The 14,770-nt window shown below is 43.0% G+C and overlaps 1 protein-coding gene across 4 annotated transcripts in view; it reads right to left on the minus strand.

The window, feature by feature from the left end:
• col4a6 (collagen, type IV, alpha 6) overlaps positions 1–14,770 on the minus strand; it is a 134,867-nt gene that overhangs the window by 34,946 nt on the left and 85,151 nt on the right. For all 4 annotated transcript variants that reach the window (XM_034164131.1, XM_034164133.1, XM_034164132.1 and 1 more), the window contains 8 exons: positions 4,401–4,535; positions 4,128–4,172; positions 3,350–3,478; positions 3,169–3,222; positions 2,899–2,934; positions 2,058–2,120; positions 1,643–1,678; positions 1,297–1,338 (listed from right to left, as the gene is read on the minus strand). In XM_034164131.1, coding sequence (XP_034020022.1) covers positions 1,297–1,338; positions 1,643–1,678; positions 2,058–2,120; positions 2,899–2,934; positions 3,169–3,222; positions 3,350–3,478; positions 4,128–4,172; positions 4,401–4,535 — 540 coding nt within the window. The remainder of the gene's footprint in view (positions 1–1,296; positions 1,339–1,642; positions 1,679–2,057; positions 2,121–2,898; positions 2,935–3,168; positions 3,223–3,349; positions 3,479–4,127; positions 4,173–4,400; positions 4,536–14,770) is intronic.

A 14,770-nucleotide genomic window follows, 5' to 3' on the forward strand; every position in this document is an offset into this window, starting at 1 on the left:
ACATCGTAGCGTGACCAGCCCCTAAGCCTGCTGTTTGCACATGATTACAGAAATAAAATGAGAGAATGTGTAGAATCCACATTTTTTTTAAATCATAGCTAATCAACTACAAAATCTTAATATAAAAGAAACGTTTTGGGTTTTGTGCCTTGAATGACACAATGTATCCAGGACACGACTATTTATAATTCACAGGCTGTCCAGCTGGTATCATAGCACAAAGACTGGAAGCAGCTTCCCTTGTAAATGTTTTAGGAAACAGTCAATAACTTCAAATATATCAAATGTTTTCCTTATTCGTCTCTTTGATATATTTCCCTGTGCAAAGTCACAATACAAACTTAAACTACAAACATTTCCTAAAGATGGCGCCTGTAATTTTTTATGCTCCCCTTCCCAAAATAATGATTTAACATTTGTTTAATTTATTGGAAAGTGTTGCTTTATAGATTTGGGAATCCAACCTGTGACCAGAGCGGTCATAGGATCAATTCCCCAATCTGACAAGGAAAATCATTGGGGTGTACTGAAGCAAAGTCCTAAATCCCTAAATTAGCCCCGGTGTGCAGTTGAGCACCTCATATTGAAGGACCATGATATTAGTGTGTGAATGGGTGAATATGAGGCATCATTGTAAAGCACTATAAGCAGTCCATCTATTTACTGCAAATAACAGTAAACCAGTTCCGATTTTTAACAACTTGTAGGAAAATAAAAACGGTTGAATGAATTTAATACCATCTTTTTGGGATAAATACGTGTTGTTACAGTTATGTAATAATAATCCTGATAGTATCCTGGTTCCAGTTTTGTGCTAATCTCGGCCTACACATCCTGGACATGCACACTAATACGTGATCATTATTGATTGGCTATTAATATTTTCACATTTGAGACACAAATAAACAAAAATTTGTACACTTCCTTTACATATGAAGACCTTTGTAAGGTTGGTGTTGTGGGTTTTACACTTCCTTTTTTAAAATTTGTACCCATTTCAAACTAACAGCAATCACAATGGAGATAAAGTATCCTCAGTCTCACTTACAGTTGCTGTGACAGAAACAGTGTATGTTTGTGTTTCTTTAACATCTTTACATCATTTTTAGGTGTAAATCAGCAACAAATGAAATCACACTTGTTAACTTTTGAGGCACTTTATTTTTTTTTATAAAGCATACTGCTGTTATAATGAAATAAAGTCAGATTTCCACAAACATACACTTTAGTGTCAAAACAAATGTACACAAATATCTGAATTACAAATGAGTTTAATGTTTCCGTGACGATGTATACCTTGTCTCCTTTCTCCCCTTCATAGCCATCACTCTGGCTTCCCTGAAAACAGTGAGTCAAATACGTATATTCAGATCGACTGATTATGTGCAAGTACAAAAGTTTACAAGATTACAGTATCACAAACATTTTACTCCCTTACCTACCACAGACCCTACAATGGCTACAGTAGTTAACAAAAAGCTGGCTCACAAACATGTTGGTTGACCTTGTTCAGGAGGAAATTGCACACTGTGTTGTGACTTTAGATTTTTATGTGTAATGTTCTACAACACGACAAATGTGGCGAGTCTGAAAGAAGCCAGTATGTCGCAAAAGTGCCAGCACAGCATATTCATTTACATACCATTAGCCCTGGCAGACCAGGAGGACCAGGAAGACCCTATGGACAAAATTAGATTCACTAATAAAGTCAGCAACAAAGACTGAAATAACAACAATAACAATAATAATGGCACACTGTGATTGCAAAAAGGTTTACAATTTGTGAAAAACTGTGAACAATATTTTAATGAAAAAGACATCATGCAAATGCAACCATAACTTTTATTTTTAGGTTTACAAAGTGAATATAATTATTGATCATTTGAGTTCAAAGTTAAGTACTTTGTATTATAACTATGGCTGTCAATATAATGCATTACTTTAGATGAATTAACTAATTATATAAGAAATAACTCATCGAAAAAAACAGTGAGTTGCATTGAATGCATCATAATGTGTTCAGCATGAAACAATAATGGATAAATGTGTTTACATACAGGGTATCCATCAGGCCCCCTCGGACCAGTCAGACCCACTGGACCATCAGGACCTCTGACTCCCTGGAGAGACACAAACACATGGCTAGGACACGCTGTGCATGTTTGTGTTTTTAAGAGCATGAAAACATCTGCTTATGAACATTAAAGATGCAGCCTCTTCCATTTTTGACAAAGTTGGCAAATTTAGTTTGTGTTGAAATCTCGGTACTATAAAGTGAATTTATTTCTGTGGCACATCGCAAAATTGCACCAAATTATTTATTCTGGGGGGATTTTGCTGCAAACAGAGAGTTCATTCCATTATTGCAGATGAAATGAATCAGGAAGCGCATGTGTGCACGCGCAAGATTTGAGGTTCACAATGTATTTGATGGAACCAGATCTCGAGTTGCCGATATTTAACAGCTGAGTACATCGCTGTCTTTCTGCTGCAATTTCAAATTGTTCTGCTATGATGTTCGCGAGCATTAGCATAATGTAGCAACCCTCGAACAGCATGCTTTTCCAAAGTTTAAAACTCCACCCCATCACAGTGAGTCATCTCTTCTTGTCGTTGTATTTTAACCCACATGGGTCTAAATTCTTAACAGTTTCGATATGAGGCGAATATTGATTATATTACCAATGTAAAATTGTGAATTTTTTTAATTGAACACAAAGTGACAAAATTATAGCGGTGCAGACAAAAACACCCTTTATGGCGTAAATGGTAAATACTCAAAAGGGACTACACCTTTAACTGATTTCTTGAATAAAACAAAACAATTCCTTTTAGAAAAATCCAACACTTTTATCTATATCGATCTGACTGATGTTTAGACAAAAGTAAAGTTCTCACAGGCTCTCCAGCTTCTCCTGGAACACCTTGAAAGCCCTGATGGAAGTAAAAAGGATTTTCAATGTCAGTACAGACCTCTACGGACACTGAACAATCATCAACAAATGTCATATTCATCATCATCATTCGCTCTCTCGGTTCTTTTGGGAACTCAGCGCCTCCACAATAGGTGACAGAGTTCCAGCATCTGCTCCTGGTTCTTGTTGAATTTTAATTTTCTTGCAAAGGGTCTCAGTTTGTGTTTAAATCTGCGAGGGAGAAATAATTCACCGTGTCAGGGACATGTCGAGGTTCTCCTTTCTGACCCTTCGGACCAATAGGCCCCTGTTGAAAAAACAAAATATGTAATTACTCCTATGATCATCTCAAGTAGCAGTTTAACACTTTTGTTCTCCAAACAGTGGGAACTGAAAGATCCAGTCAAAATACGGGAATTCAAGCTGATCCTTACAGGGAATCCAGGACTTCCAGGACTTCCAGGATCTCCAGTGCCATAGCCGGGCAAACCGGGATCGCCTCTGGTCCCATTACAACCGTCCTCTCCTGGTAAGCCTCTGCTACCTTCTGGACCAGGATGACCCTAAAGATGGAGGAAGGTTCAGGTGAAGATATTCTGTCATTTTTTTCAGAAATGTGGCTGAAATTATCAACTCAATTTTGACTTGAGATTACATCCTGTCAAATACTTTCAGAACATGTTTCCATATGACAAGTACAAACAGTGATTCAAATTTCAAATTAAAAGCCCGACTGAACAGATCTGATTTTTAGCCTCCAAATTTCAGTGAAGCAGATAGACAATTTAAAGAAGCATTTGAACGGTCAGGTGACATGAAATCATGCTTATTGTTAAAGCAACACTCCTTCCTAGCTTAAGTGAAAAACAGTGCCCCAATCCTAGTTTTCAGCTCCATAATATTAGTTTCATTTAAATTTATTTATTTAATTCATCTGAAAAAGTGCGAGCCAAAGTACGATAGATATTCTGCTCTCAGCCAGAGGTGAATTTGTGTTAATCTGCCTCCTGGTGGATATAAAATGTTTGTGCAATCACACCTTTACAGATTTATTTAGCTGCATGTCACATCTTTAAATTCACCCAGTTCTAGAAAGCGTTCATTCAAATGGAATAAAATCACTCACCCATAGAACATCTCAACATATTTTATTCAACAGGGACAGAAAATAAATGTATATCAATTTGTTGTTTGTACTGATGATGTACTTACTGGTACTCCATCAGTTCCTGGGAACCCTGGCACTCCCATCGGTCCCTGTATTGATAAATAATCAGTTTTACTCATTTCACTTCAAGGTGACATCTTGTGGCAAAAGTCAATAACCTGTTAGGTGCAGAGTCAAACTATAAACTTTGTAGCACACATAATAAGCCATGTAATGTACATTTTTAAGATAAGAAATAAGACAAATTAGGTGTAATATTCTATTCACTGTCCACTAATCCATCCTAAATCCCATCAGATAAGATCTAAAACACCTACCTTGTCCCCTTTCAAGCCTGCAGGTCCTTTCAGTCCAATATGACCCTTTTCTCCTTTTGGCCCTGAAGGTCCAGGACTCCCACGGGGCCCCTCTGGCCCACTGACACCAGCAGGGCCAAGAGGCCCTGGACGACCCTGAAATAAGAGATAAAAAGACGTGGACAACATGAATATTAGGGAATGGATACTGAAGTCACAAAAACCTGTACCTGTAAGTTCCTTATTCGGAGTGAACCTGTATGAGCACTCTGGAAGCAGACTGGAAACCAGAACTGATATCAAGCAGCCTTTTCGCATAAAAACAGTTACATTTCATGAGTGTACTTGTGGACAGGTTCAGTGGTTTTGTCATCACTGTGATCCATTTTTCCATTGTTATTGTTGTCTTGTGTGCATCCACTTCAGAAATATGAATAAAGTTCAACTGTCCCAGCACACGGACACCAGTGCACACCTGGTCAATCAGGACCAGACTGGAGCTGCTGTCCAAGAGCCAGAGTCAGAAAGGCTTGCTGTTTTCTGATTTATTGATTCTAGTCCCAGAGTATTCTTCATTAGAGGCCCTTTTAGCCTCTGAAGGTGGTTTCACTATTGTCCTCCATCAGTGAGCAGACAGAGCTAAGTGTGTGGTCACACCCACTGTGAACTAAACGTAGATGTGCAACCATCCCTGGTGCGTAAATAAAGAACAGAAAAGCTTACAACAAACACATAGGGAGCACTGCTTCATTCTCTGCACAGAAAGACGTTATACCACAAATTTTTTTTAACAACAAAATAAGTGTTGGTGACCGTATAAAGAAATAAATTAATTTATAGCACCTTTAAAAAGTTGATCACAAATTGGCAGTTTGCCTCCGGCCTCAGTGAATTCTAATTTCCTCTTGTTCTCTCATACATTAAACATAAGTGTGGCTGTTTGGTGCTGAGGTGATTTTAAACTTTATCTGGTGTGACGTTAACACAAGTCTCTCATTCCTGACATCCTAAGCGGCCAACCTGCATGTCAGGCACACCTTTAAGCCACTGCATGTTAAAATGCCATCTCTATTGTGATGTCTGAGTAAAGACATTCTCTCACAAACTTGCACCATTACTCTCCCTTTCATCACCATCTTCAATTATACATCATCATCTGTGATGAGGGACTTTGCACGCTGGGAAACACTTACAAACAAATCGCTGAGGAAACTATTTCGTCTTTGTGTTTAAATTTGATGGTAACAAGTCGAGACGGAAAACCAAGCTCTTTTCTCACAGAGGGATGGTGCACGTGACCGCGCCTCACAATCCAAACTCTGGGGGGGGATGGTGGAGAATGTGGGCATGCTGCAGCATGTGGCCATAGATGGTGGTCTGGAAGAGAAGCTGCCAGTTCTGAACCTGGTGAAGTCTGAAATTCAGTGTGAAATTGCACATTTCTGAAGTGAAAGAAACTAAAGAGAGGCTCTGAAAGCACAAACAGTAAGTGATGCACTGTAACACATTTTAGAACTTGTTCAACTTAAATGCTAGAGGGATAATTTGTTATATAAGCACAAACAAAAGTGTTACTCCCAAACCTGACATTTAAGAGAATGATGCCCAGAAAGCCATAAAATGTGTTTAAATGAAAGAATCACAGACGTTAAATCTAATTTTCAAGTCACCATTTAAGGTCAGGACAATAAGTTCATGACAGGTCAAATATTACTTCTGGGTTGAAATAAAAATATAAATTTCTCATGAGAATAAAAATTGAGTGATTTTTCTGCCTGATGTTTTATAATGTAAAAGCAGAATGAATCTACACTCCATTATACAATCTGTCTCTGGGAATTTGTAGTTGATGCTTGTTAGGCTGAAAGTTTCAAGCTGCACTACTCATTGGCTTCCACATGGTTGCAGTAGAACTACAAAGAATCAACATTTATAGGTTAGGAATCCCTGCAGCTTCATGTCCTGCACTGGCTGACTTGACACAAATTGCAGTTTCTTTAAAATCTATTTTTTAATGCTCCCATACATGCAGTTAAATGTGTTTTACAATTGCAAGGTATAATGGAAGTTATGCTTCATACAAGAGCAGTGTAAAGTGCGACGTATGCCCCCGATCATGTTAAGTTGGTGTTTGGTTTTATAGTAGAGGTGTTAATGAAGACTGGTGCTTTAAAGATGGCATGTGATGTATTTGTATAGTCAAAGAATGCAGCTTTGCAATTGGTATGTGGTGTGTACTGACCCTTATTTTCAAAAGGGTACATCCTGTTGCCTTCTCCAAAATATACCACCAAGAAGTGGTTTCAATGGCCATGTTGGATAATGGACAACAGGCTTATTTATAAGGTACCTCTCTCTGAGCTCTCCCAAAATGCCACCAAGAAATGGTTTCAATCAGACAAAGTGTTCTTTAGGTATTGTGCAGAAATGAAAAGTTTACAGACGGAGGCCAGACAGAGGCCAGACGGAGGCCAGACAGAGGCCAGACGGAGGCCAGACAGAGGCCAGACGGAGACCAGACAGAAGCTAGACGGAGGACAGACAGGCAGACCGATGATGGATGATGCGGTGAAAAGATAATGCCCCCAACTTTGCTGAGCATAGTTGGGAGGCATAATTCCACTGCATACAGCCATCAGTAGGCTTTCCCTATTCTGGGCCAAGTTCCATATACATTTTCCAACCACTTGGTGACACTGTAGTAATGACCTCTAAGCTGGCCATTTAACAGTGCAGCGTGTAGGTGATGTGCCAAAGTGCTGTAAAATGCAAACTGCAGTTTGGAAATATTGAAACAATCTTCCTAAAGATGACATCAATTTTTTACTGCTTTTAAAAACAGCAAGAACAACCACTGAGTGTGCTGCATGTCTGAGGCTGATGACCGTGGGGCAGCTAGCTAACACTAATGACAGGGCTGGTCCCGGTAAAGGCAGCCTGCCAGAGCTGTCTGGCTCGCAGCTCAAAGTCACACCTGGTTTCACCCAAGGAAATATGCAACGCCAACGCAGGGCATCACTTTCTCTCAAATCTCCTCGTCCTTCATCCTTTACGCCATTGAAGAACTTATTCCTATCAGTTTCTTCCTTTTTGGCGGACTTGTCTTCTTTTTCTGGTGCACCTCACTCATGCTTTATTAGCCTAGACACGGGGTCTTGTCCATTTTTTGTGTGCATAGACTTGCTAAATACTTTTATACAAAGTGAGAAAATAGCCTGTATATTAATCTCATGAAGTGGGAAGGTAAATACTGTTGTGTGTTGGGGGGGGTTTGGCTGGCCAAGATACTCTTTGTGTGTTTTGTGTATACTTCGGGTGGTTTGTGGGGGGCGTGTCTGAGGCTGTGATGATGGATGAAGCATCTCTCACCCTCTACTGTCATCATGCCAACCCCATGCACCTGATGAGCAGTTCATGTGCAGATCTAGAGGACTACCAGCTGAAGTGGATGCACCTGATGAGCAGTTCACGTGCAGAGTTAAAGGACTACCAGCTGAAGTGGATATCCTGATCAGCAGTTCACGTGCAGTTCCAAAGGACTTCCAGCTGAAGTAGATATCCTAATGATGTACTACATTTAAGCCATGACTGCTCTGTGTAAGGTGCTGGGGACTCAACCTTGTTGCTGCTGTGTGACGATCGTTTGTCTAACACTGTGACGCTGAGGATCGCTCCAGGTTTGACGCACCGTGCCTGTTAAGGAGATGGGTGAGGGACATGCTCCATCAGCACACTTCAGAGGTAACTAAAGCTGTGAATGACTTTGAGTAATTAACAATAGTAATTTGGCGTTTTGTACGCAGCTATATTTGAGCTACTCTGATAATTGTGTAAAGTCGCTCTTCACAGCCGTGGCGTGCGGAATGATGGTCCTCCACGGGCTGTGAGAGCTGTTTCTGTAATTTGCGTCTGAATTAGAACCTGAATGTGTTTGCTGATGGTGTGAACCCTAAACAGTATTTGTGTGAACAGTGTTGACTTATCTCGCCTCTCATCCTTAACAGGCGCTGTCCGATTCATTAACCACCTGGGGGGTGCCGGCGGGAATTTCTGGGTCCAGAACTGTCGGGCTCCAATCCCTTGGGCGCTAGGAAGAGCGCGTCGTCCTCCACCCCGCCAGGCTGTTAATTCACTTTTTGTTTATATTTGCACTTGAAATAAATCTGTTATGTTCTTTGGAACCGCTCTGTTTCTTTAGCGCTGGGTCCTTGTCAGATGCTGGTTCGCTCCTCTAACCTGCGTCCCAACATAACAAATACATTACTGTCTGCTGCAGGATGACAGTTTAATCTGTTTGAAGCTTTCTATTTCTTTACCTTTACCATTTTATTGCTCCAGTAAAAGTCCTCAAAGAACTCTTTGCCTGATCTGCATTAGTTACATCAAACAGAGGTCTGAAGGCAGAAAGAAAAGGCTATTAAAGTCTAATCTTTAGAGAATCGCTCTCCAGGCAAGCTGGAAGTGGGTGTCTTTGAGTGTTTGGAGGAGGAAGCGTCTTTTTCCGATGGTTTAAACAATCTCGCTGTATTTCCAAACATGGCATGGATTTAAAGAAGGCACTCTGCAGGTAGGATCACAGAGATAAGAGTGGAGATAAAAGAGAAGAGATGGAAGGCAACAAAACTAAGGAGGGCGGGGAAAGGATTATGTTTATTAAAAAAAAGGGAATTCCTTGAAGTATAAAATAGATTTATCGCCCTCTAGTGGCTCCTGGCAGTACAACTTATCAGACATGCACAAAAAGAATGTAAAATAACTTAATTCCAAAGTGATAGGATTCTATACCATACATGTGTGTTCCAACTTGAAACCGTTTCACCCTTTCATACTAATACTACTCCTTCCAGAGCAGGACCAGGTTGGGCTGCCAATATGTAGACTTGGGTTTAATTCCCAGTCACGCTACTTGTCTGTGTCTTCAAACCAGAAACTTCATCTGCATTGTCAAGTAATCTGTCAGATGCAAGCTGCCCCCTGGTGGATATACAGTACATATAATTTTCAGGCTTGTGAGAATGTGATGATTGAAGACTTATGTGGTGTGGTTGTCATGTTACTGAAGACTGTTTCTGTTTTAATTTTGGCTTCTGTCTGGCCACTCTACCATAAAGGCCTGATTGGTGGATTGCTGCAGAGATGGTTGTTCTTTTAGAAGGTTCTTCTCTCTTCACAGAAGAATGCTGGAGCTCTGACAGAGTGGCCATTGGGTTCTTGGTCACCTCCCTGACTAAGGCCCTTCTCCCCGAATCACTCAGTTTAGACAGGCAGCCAGTTCTAGGAAGAGTCCTGGTGGATCTGAACTTCTTCCATTTACAGATGATGGAGGCCACTGTGCTCATTGGGACCTTCAAAGCAGCAGAAATGTTTCCGTACCCTTCTCCAGATTTGTGCCTTGAGACAATCCTGTCTCAGAGGTCTACAGACAATTCCTTTGACTTCATGCTTTGTTTGTGCTCTGAAATGCACTGTCAACTGTCAGACCTTATACATAGACAGGTGTGTGTGCCTTTCCAAATTATGTCCAACCAACTCAATTTACCCCAGGTAGACTCCAATTAAACTGTAGAAATATCTCAAGGATGATCAGTGAAACCAGGATGCACTTGAGCTCACTTCTGAGCTTCATGGTAAAGGATGTGAATACTTATGTATATGTGATGTGTTGTTTTATTTTTAATAAATTTGCAAAATCTCAAAAACTTTTTCCACATTGTCATTATGGGGTATTGTGTGTAGAATTCTGAGACAAAATTAATTTCATCCATTTTGGAATAAGGCTGTAACATAAAATGTTTAAAAAGTGAAGCACTCTGAATACTTTCTGGATGCACTGTATGTTTGGTTATTGCCTTTGTTAGTTTCTTGCAACAATACCATCTAACCAGTGTCTCAGTATGCCATCTGAGTTCCAAAACCTTCTCACTGTCAACATCCTCACAAGTTGGCAGTCCTCTCTGTTTTCATGCCAGTCCATTGGGTGTTGGCCCAGCTCTTCCACACTTACATGTGGATCACCTTCCAGCAGACTGGCCAGTTTGTAAGCCCAAATCCCCTCCAGGACAATGAGCACAAAGAATCCCATTCTGGACACCTAAGCTCTCTGGACCTACTGACCCAACAGGCGTATCTCACTTCCTGATGATGAGGGTTTAGTGTTCTGTATTGTTCTGGGGGTCGGGTGTTCCAGCGGAAGATTTTACCTGTCACAACACATGCTCATCTGGGGGCGGTGATGGGAACAACGTGAACCACGGCGGTTAGGGAATGGATGCGTGGGGGGTTTCTGGGTGCAAATTTAATGCAGCAGGTCATCTGGTAGACCAGTTAGCATTTGTAACCCAACACAAACACACATGTGAATCAGCAAATCCTGGAATGCCTTCAACAAAAAGAAACATAGAAAACCTACAAAAGGCAAAAACAAATAAATAAACAAATGGTAATCTTTCTGCTGGATGAAAACATCTAGAAACACAAAAATCTCTGCAGAAACAACAACAACAAAAAAGGACAATCTCCAGACAGGGATGTTTAGGTTTTGTCATTTTTTTCTCTCGTGAACCCAAACACCTTCATTTATCTCAGATATGACTGTCGTCCTGCTCTGGTTGAGTCATGATACAGCGACCAAAGCGATAGCCTCCTATCTCATATCATACAGGCATTAAGAATGTACACGCCTGTTTTATACAGTCTTCCTTCTTCAGATGTGCAGATACTGTGCAAAGGATGCAATCTCATCTCCATCTGGTTTGGAGCTGTTTTTAACCTCCCTTGAATACAACGTGTTTGCTGGACGGAGTTTTGTACATTTTTGATCAAAGTATCATCATATTATATTACGGTCTAGTGACCTTAGCGAAAGCTGACTGTAAATGTTCTGCTGAATTCACAGCATTTCCTGTTTGTTACCAGACCAGAACCACTCTGTCTTGGTTTTCTACCTGTTAGATTTAAATCACTTATGTCACATTTGTTCATTTGGTCTGGCTGGTGTGAAAGCTGTCATCCAAACCCAACGATCACCATTACGGACCCAGTCCACTATGACTTTAAGCTAGTCCCAGATGGAAGGAACCTACAGTGCTGGTGTTTTTTTGGAATTCTAGTGTAACAGAGTGCTGATATTTGAGCTCAACAGATTATATCACTTGGCTGATCATGTCAGCTGATATCAGCCTTTGATGAACATATCAGTATCGGTGTTATTTTTGCCGCTAAAAAAACTTTTATTTCATTTTATTTTTATTTCATAAAAAAAAGAGAAAACATTTTATGTTTTCCATCATCTTACTAAGGCAGAGAACTATTTGTGAGATGAAATGAAGAAACAGAGTGAGCAACATAGATTCAAGCAATTTGTACGGAGTAAAAACAGTGCCGGAGTAAACTTATAAAGAAAAATAGGAAAATGAGGTGATGAGACTGTGGGAAAAATCTGGAGACAGCTGTGTGTTTTCAGGATACACCCAACCGCCTTCATCTGCACGACTAGATGACTTTCACCTGTTTTATGTTTTGCTTCCCTCCACTTTTTCCTCAAGGACAATCCACATGAATTAAAAAGTAAGGGTGCAGGAGAAGTTCAATCTGGACTCTACTGTTTGCAGAAATAATTTGTGGTTATGTTCAATCCAACAGCGATCAGATCACAATATTGATTATATAATGTCTGATCATGTTAAAGATGTAATAGTCACCAGGCAGTGCTCAACTCCACTTAAATCCAAGCTAACCCATAGGATAAGGAGGTGGAGTTGGAGACTGGGGTGACGACTGACACTCATGTATGCACCTCCATCACCAAGCTAGCTAAGGCTAACATTGCATCAGGTGTTTGATTAACATGTTTTTTTTTGTTTTCATAAGTGGTTTGGCTATTAAAAATTATCACCAGCATATAACCCCAACAGCCTCATCAGTGTGGCTAACATCGCCAAGCTATTGATACGTGCTAACACACAAATTAAATGAAGAGCTTGCACAAGTCTGAAGATGACTATTAGGGTCAGTATTGTTACAATTATCTGTTTGCCTGAGATCATGCACTGTATCCACCACATCACAGGAAAACCTTGGGTCCCGGATTGCAACCATCTAAGCAAAGCTCCCCTATCAGCATCACTAAACACGTTTGTCCAGTGACCTCATGACTCCATAAGATCTTCCCAGGTGCCTCTTAATCTCAAAGGCCGTGGACCCAGCCTTTGCCCAATTTAGTTGACTTTTTATAAAATTAACTTCTGTTTGAGCAGTAGTCCAAAAGCGCAGAATGCAGGATTTAGGTGAGTCTGTTGGGGAAAGTGTAGTGACACGGACCCACAACAGGGGGCGCAAATGAACGGTCAATAGATGAGCCAAAAGGTAACAATTTAATGTTGTGAATGTGCACAACGATGATACAGACAATCACAGAATCTGACAGCAGTCAATACACCAAGGTGACGTGTGGGCAGGCTCGAGGATAGAAGACATCTGTCCTGAGAAGAGCCGGAACCACACGATTTCCACCGCCACAGAACCCGGAGAATACTGGAGCCGCCAAGTTCCGAATTCCCAGGTGATCACCGTCCCCGACTGTCGGATCTGGTACTGCTGGCGAGGAGCACAAACAGTGAGATGTGGGTGTGTGCACACCCAGTAACAAAAACAGTCAGAAGGTGGAAAGTCACCTCCACCTCTAATCACACACATGTGCAGCTCCTGTCTAACCACTTATCTGGTTGGGGTGTGAAGCGAAGCCATCGCTGATCACACCAAACGCCAATCCCACAGATAAGGAAACACTTACAGGAAAACGGCTGCAAAGAAGTTCAGACTATTAGTCAGTGTTTTCAGTTTAGCAGAGAATTACCTTCACAGGTAGACGATATCTCGGCAGCGAGGTGGAGATGACATCCGGCTTTTATGGAGTGATGAAATGAAGATGGGTGACAGCTGTCACTCCCGGTTGTGTCCGTGGCGGCAGCGCCCTCTCGTGCCTGAAGCCCGCACTTCAGGCAGGGCGCCCTCTGGTGGTGGGCCAGCAGTACCTCCTCTTCTGGCGGCCCACACAACAGGACCCCCCCCTCAAGGGGCGCCTCCTGGCGCCCGACCAGGCTTGTACGGGTGACGTCGGTAGAAGTCGGCCAGGAGGTCCGGGTCCAGGATGAAGCTCCTCTTCACCCAGGAGCATTCTTCAGGTCCATACTCCTCCCAGTCCACCAGATACTGAAACCCCCGGCCCTTCCGACGGACGTCCAGGAGCCTGCGAACCGTCCATGCAGGCTCCCCATCGATGATCCGAGCAGGAGGCGGCGCCGGTCCGGGAGCACAGAGGGGTGAGGTGTGGTGTGGCTTGATCTGGGAAACATGAAAAACCGGGTGGACCAGCAGTGAAGCTGGGAGCTGGAGCTTCACTGCGGCCGGACTGAGGACTTTGAGGATCTTGAATGGACCGATATACCTGTCCTTGAGTTTGGGTGAGTCCACTTGGAGGGGGATGTCCTTCGTTGAAAGCCACACCTCCTGCCCAGGCTGGTAAGCAGGGGCCGGGGAACGCCGGCGGTCTGCATGGGCCTTAGCCCTCGTCCAGGCCTTCAACAAGGCAGAACGGCGGTGCGCCACACCCGACGGCATCTTCGCAGGTGGGCCTGGACCGAGGGCACACCGACCTCTCCCTCCACCATGGGGAACAATGGGGGCTGGTACCCCAGACACACCTCAAATGGGGAGAGGCCGGTGGCAGAGGACACCTGGCTGTTATGGGCGTCCTCGATCCAGGCCAGATGGTGACTCCAGGCCAACGGGTGCGCGGATGTAACACAGCGGAGGGCCTGTTCAAGTTCTTGGTTGGCCCGCTCTGCCTGTCCATTCGTCTGAGGGTGATACCCGGACGAGAGGCTCACGTTGGCCCCCAGTTCTCTGCAGAAACTCCTCCAAACCTGTGAGGAGAACTGAGGACCATGGTCCGAGACAATGTCAGTTGGTATCCGATGCAGACGTACGACGTGGTGGACCAGGAGGTCTGCTGTCTCCTGGGCCGTAGGGAGCTTCGGGAGGGCCACGAAGTGGGCCGCCTTGGAGAAACAGTCCACTTATCGTGAAGATGGTCGTCATGCCCTGGGACGGCGGGAGGCCCGTGACAAAGTCCAGGCCAATGTGAGACCAGGGGCGACAAGGCACCGGAAGCGGTTGCAGAAGCCCTTGTGTCTTGGAGTGGTCTGCCTTGCCACTGGCACAGGTGGTGCAGGCCTGGACATACTCCCGGACGTCGGCCTCCATGGTCGCCCACCAGAAGCGCTGCCGGACAACTGCCACGGTCCTATGCACCCCTGGATGACAGGAGAGCTTGGACCCGTGACAGAAGTCCAAGACTGCAGCTCTGGCCTCTGGTGGGACGTATAAACGGT

This window comes from Thalassophryne amazonica, chromosome 23, assembly GCF_902500255.1.
Source record: "Thalassophryne amazonica chromosome 23, fThaAma1.1, whole genome shotgun sequence".
Taxonomy (NCBI): Eukaryota; Metazoa; Chordata; class Actinopteri; order Batrachoidiformes; family Batrachoididae; genus Thalassophryne; species Thalassophryne amazonica.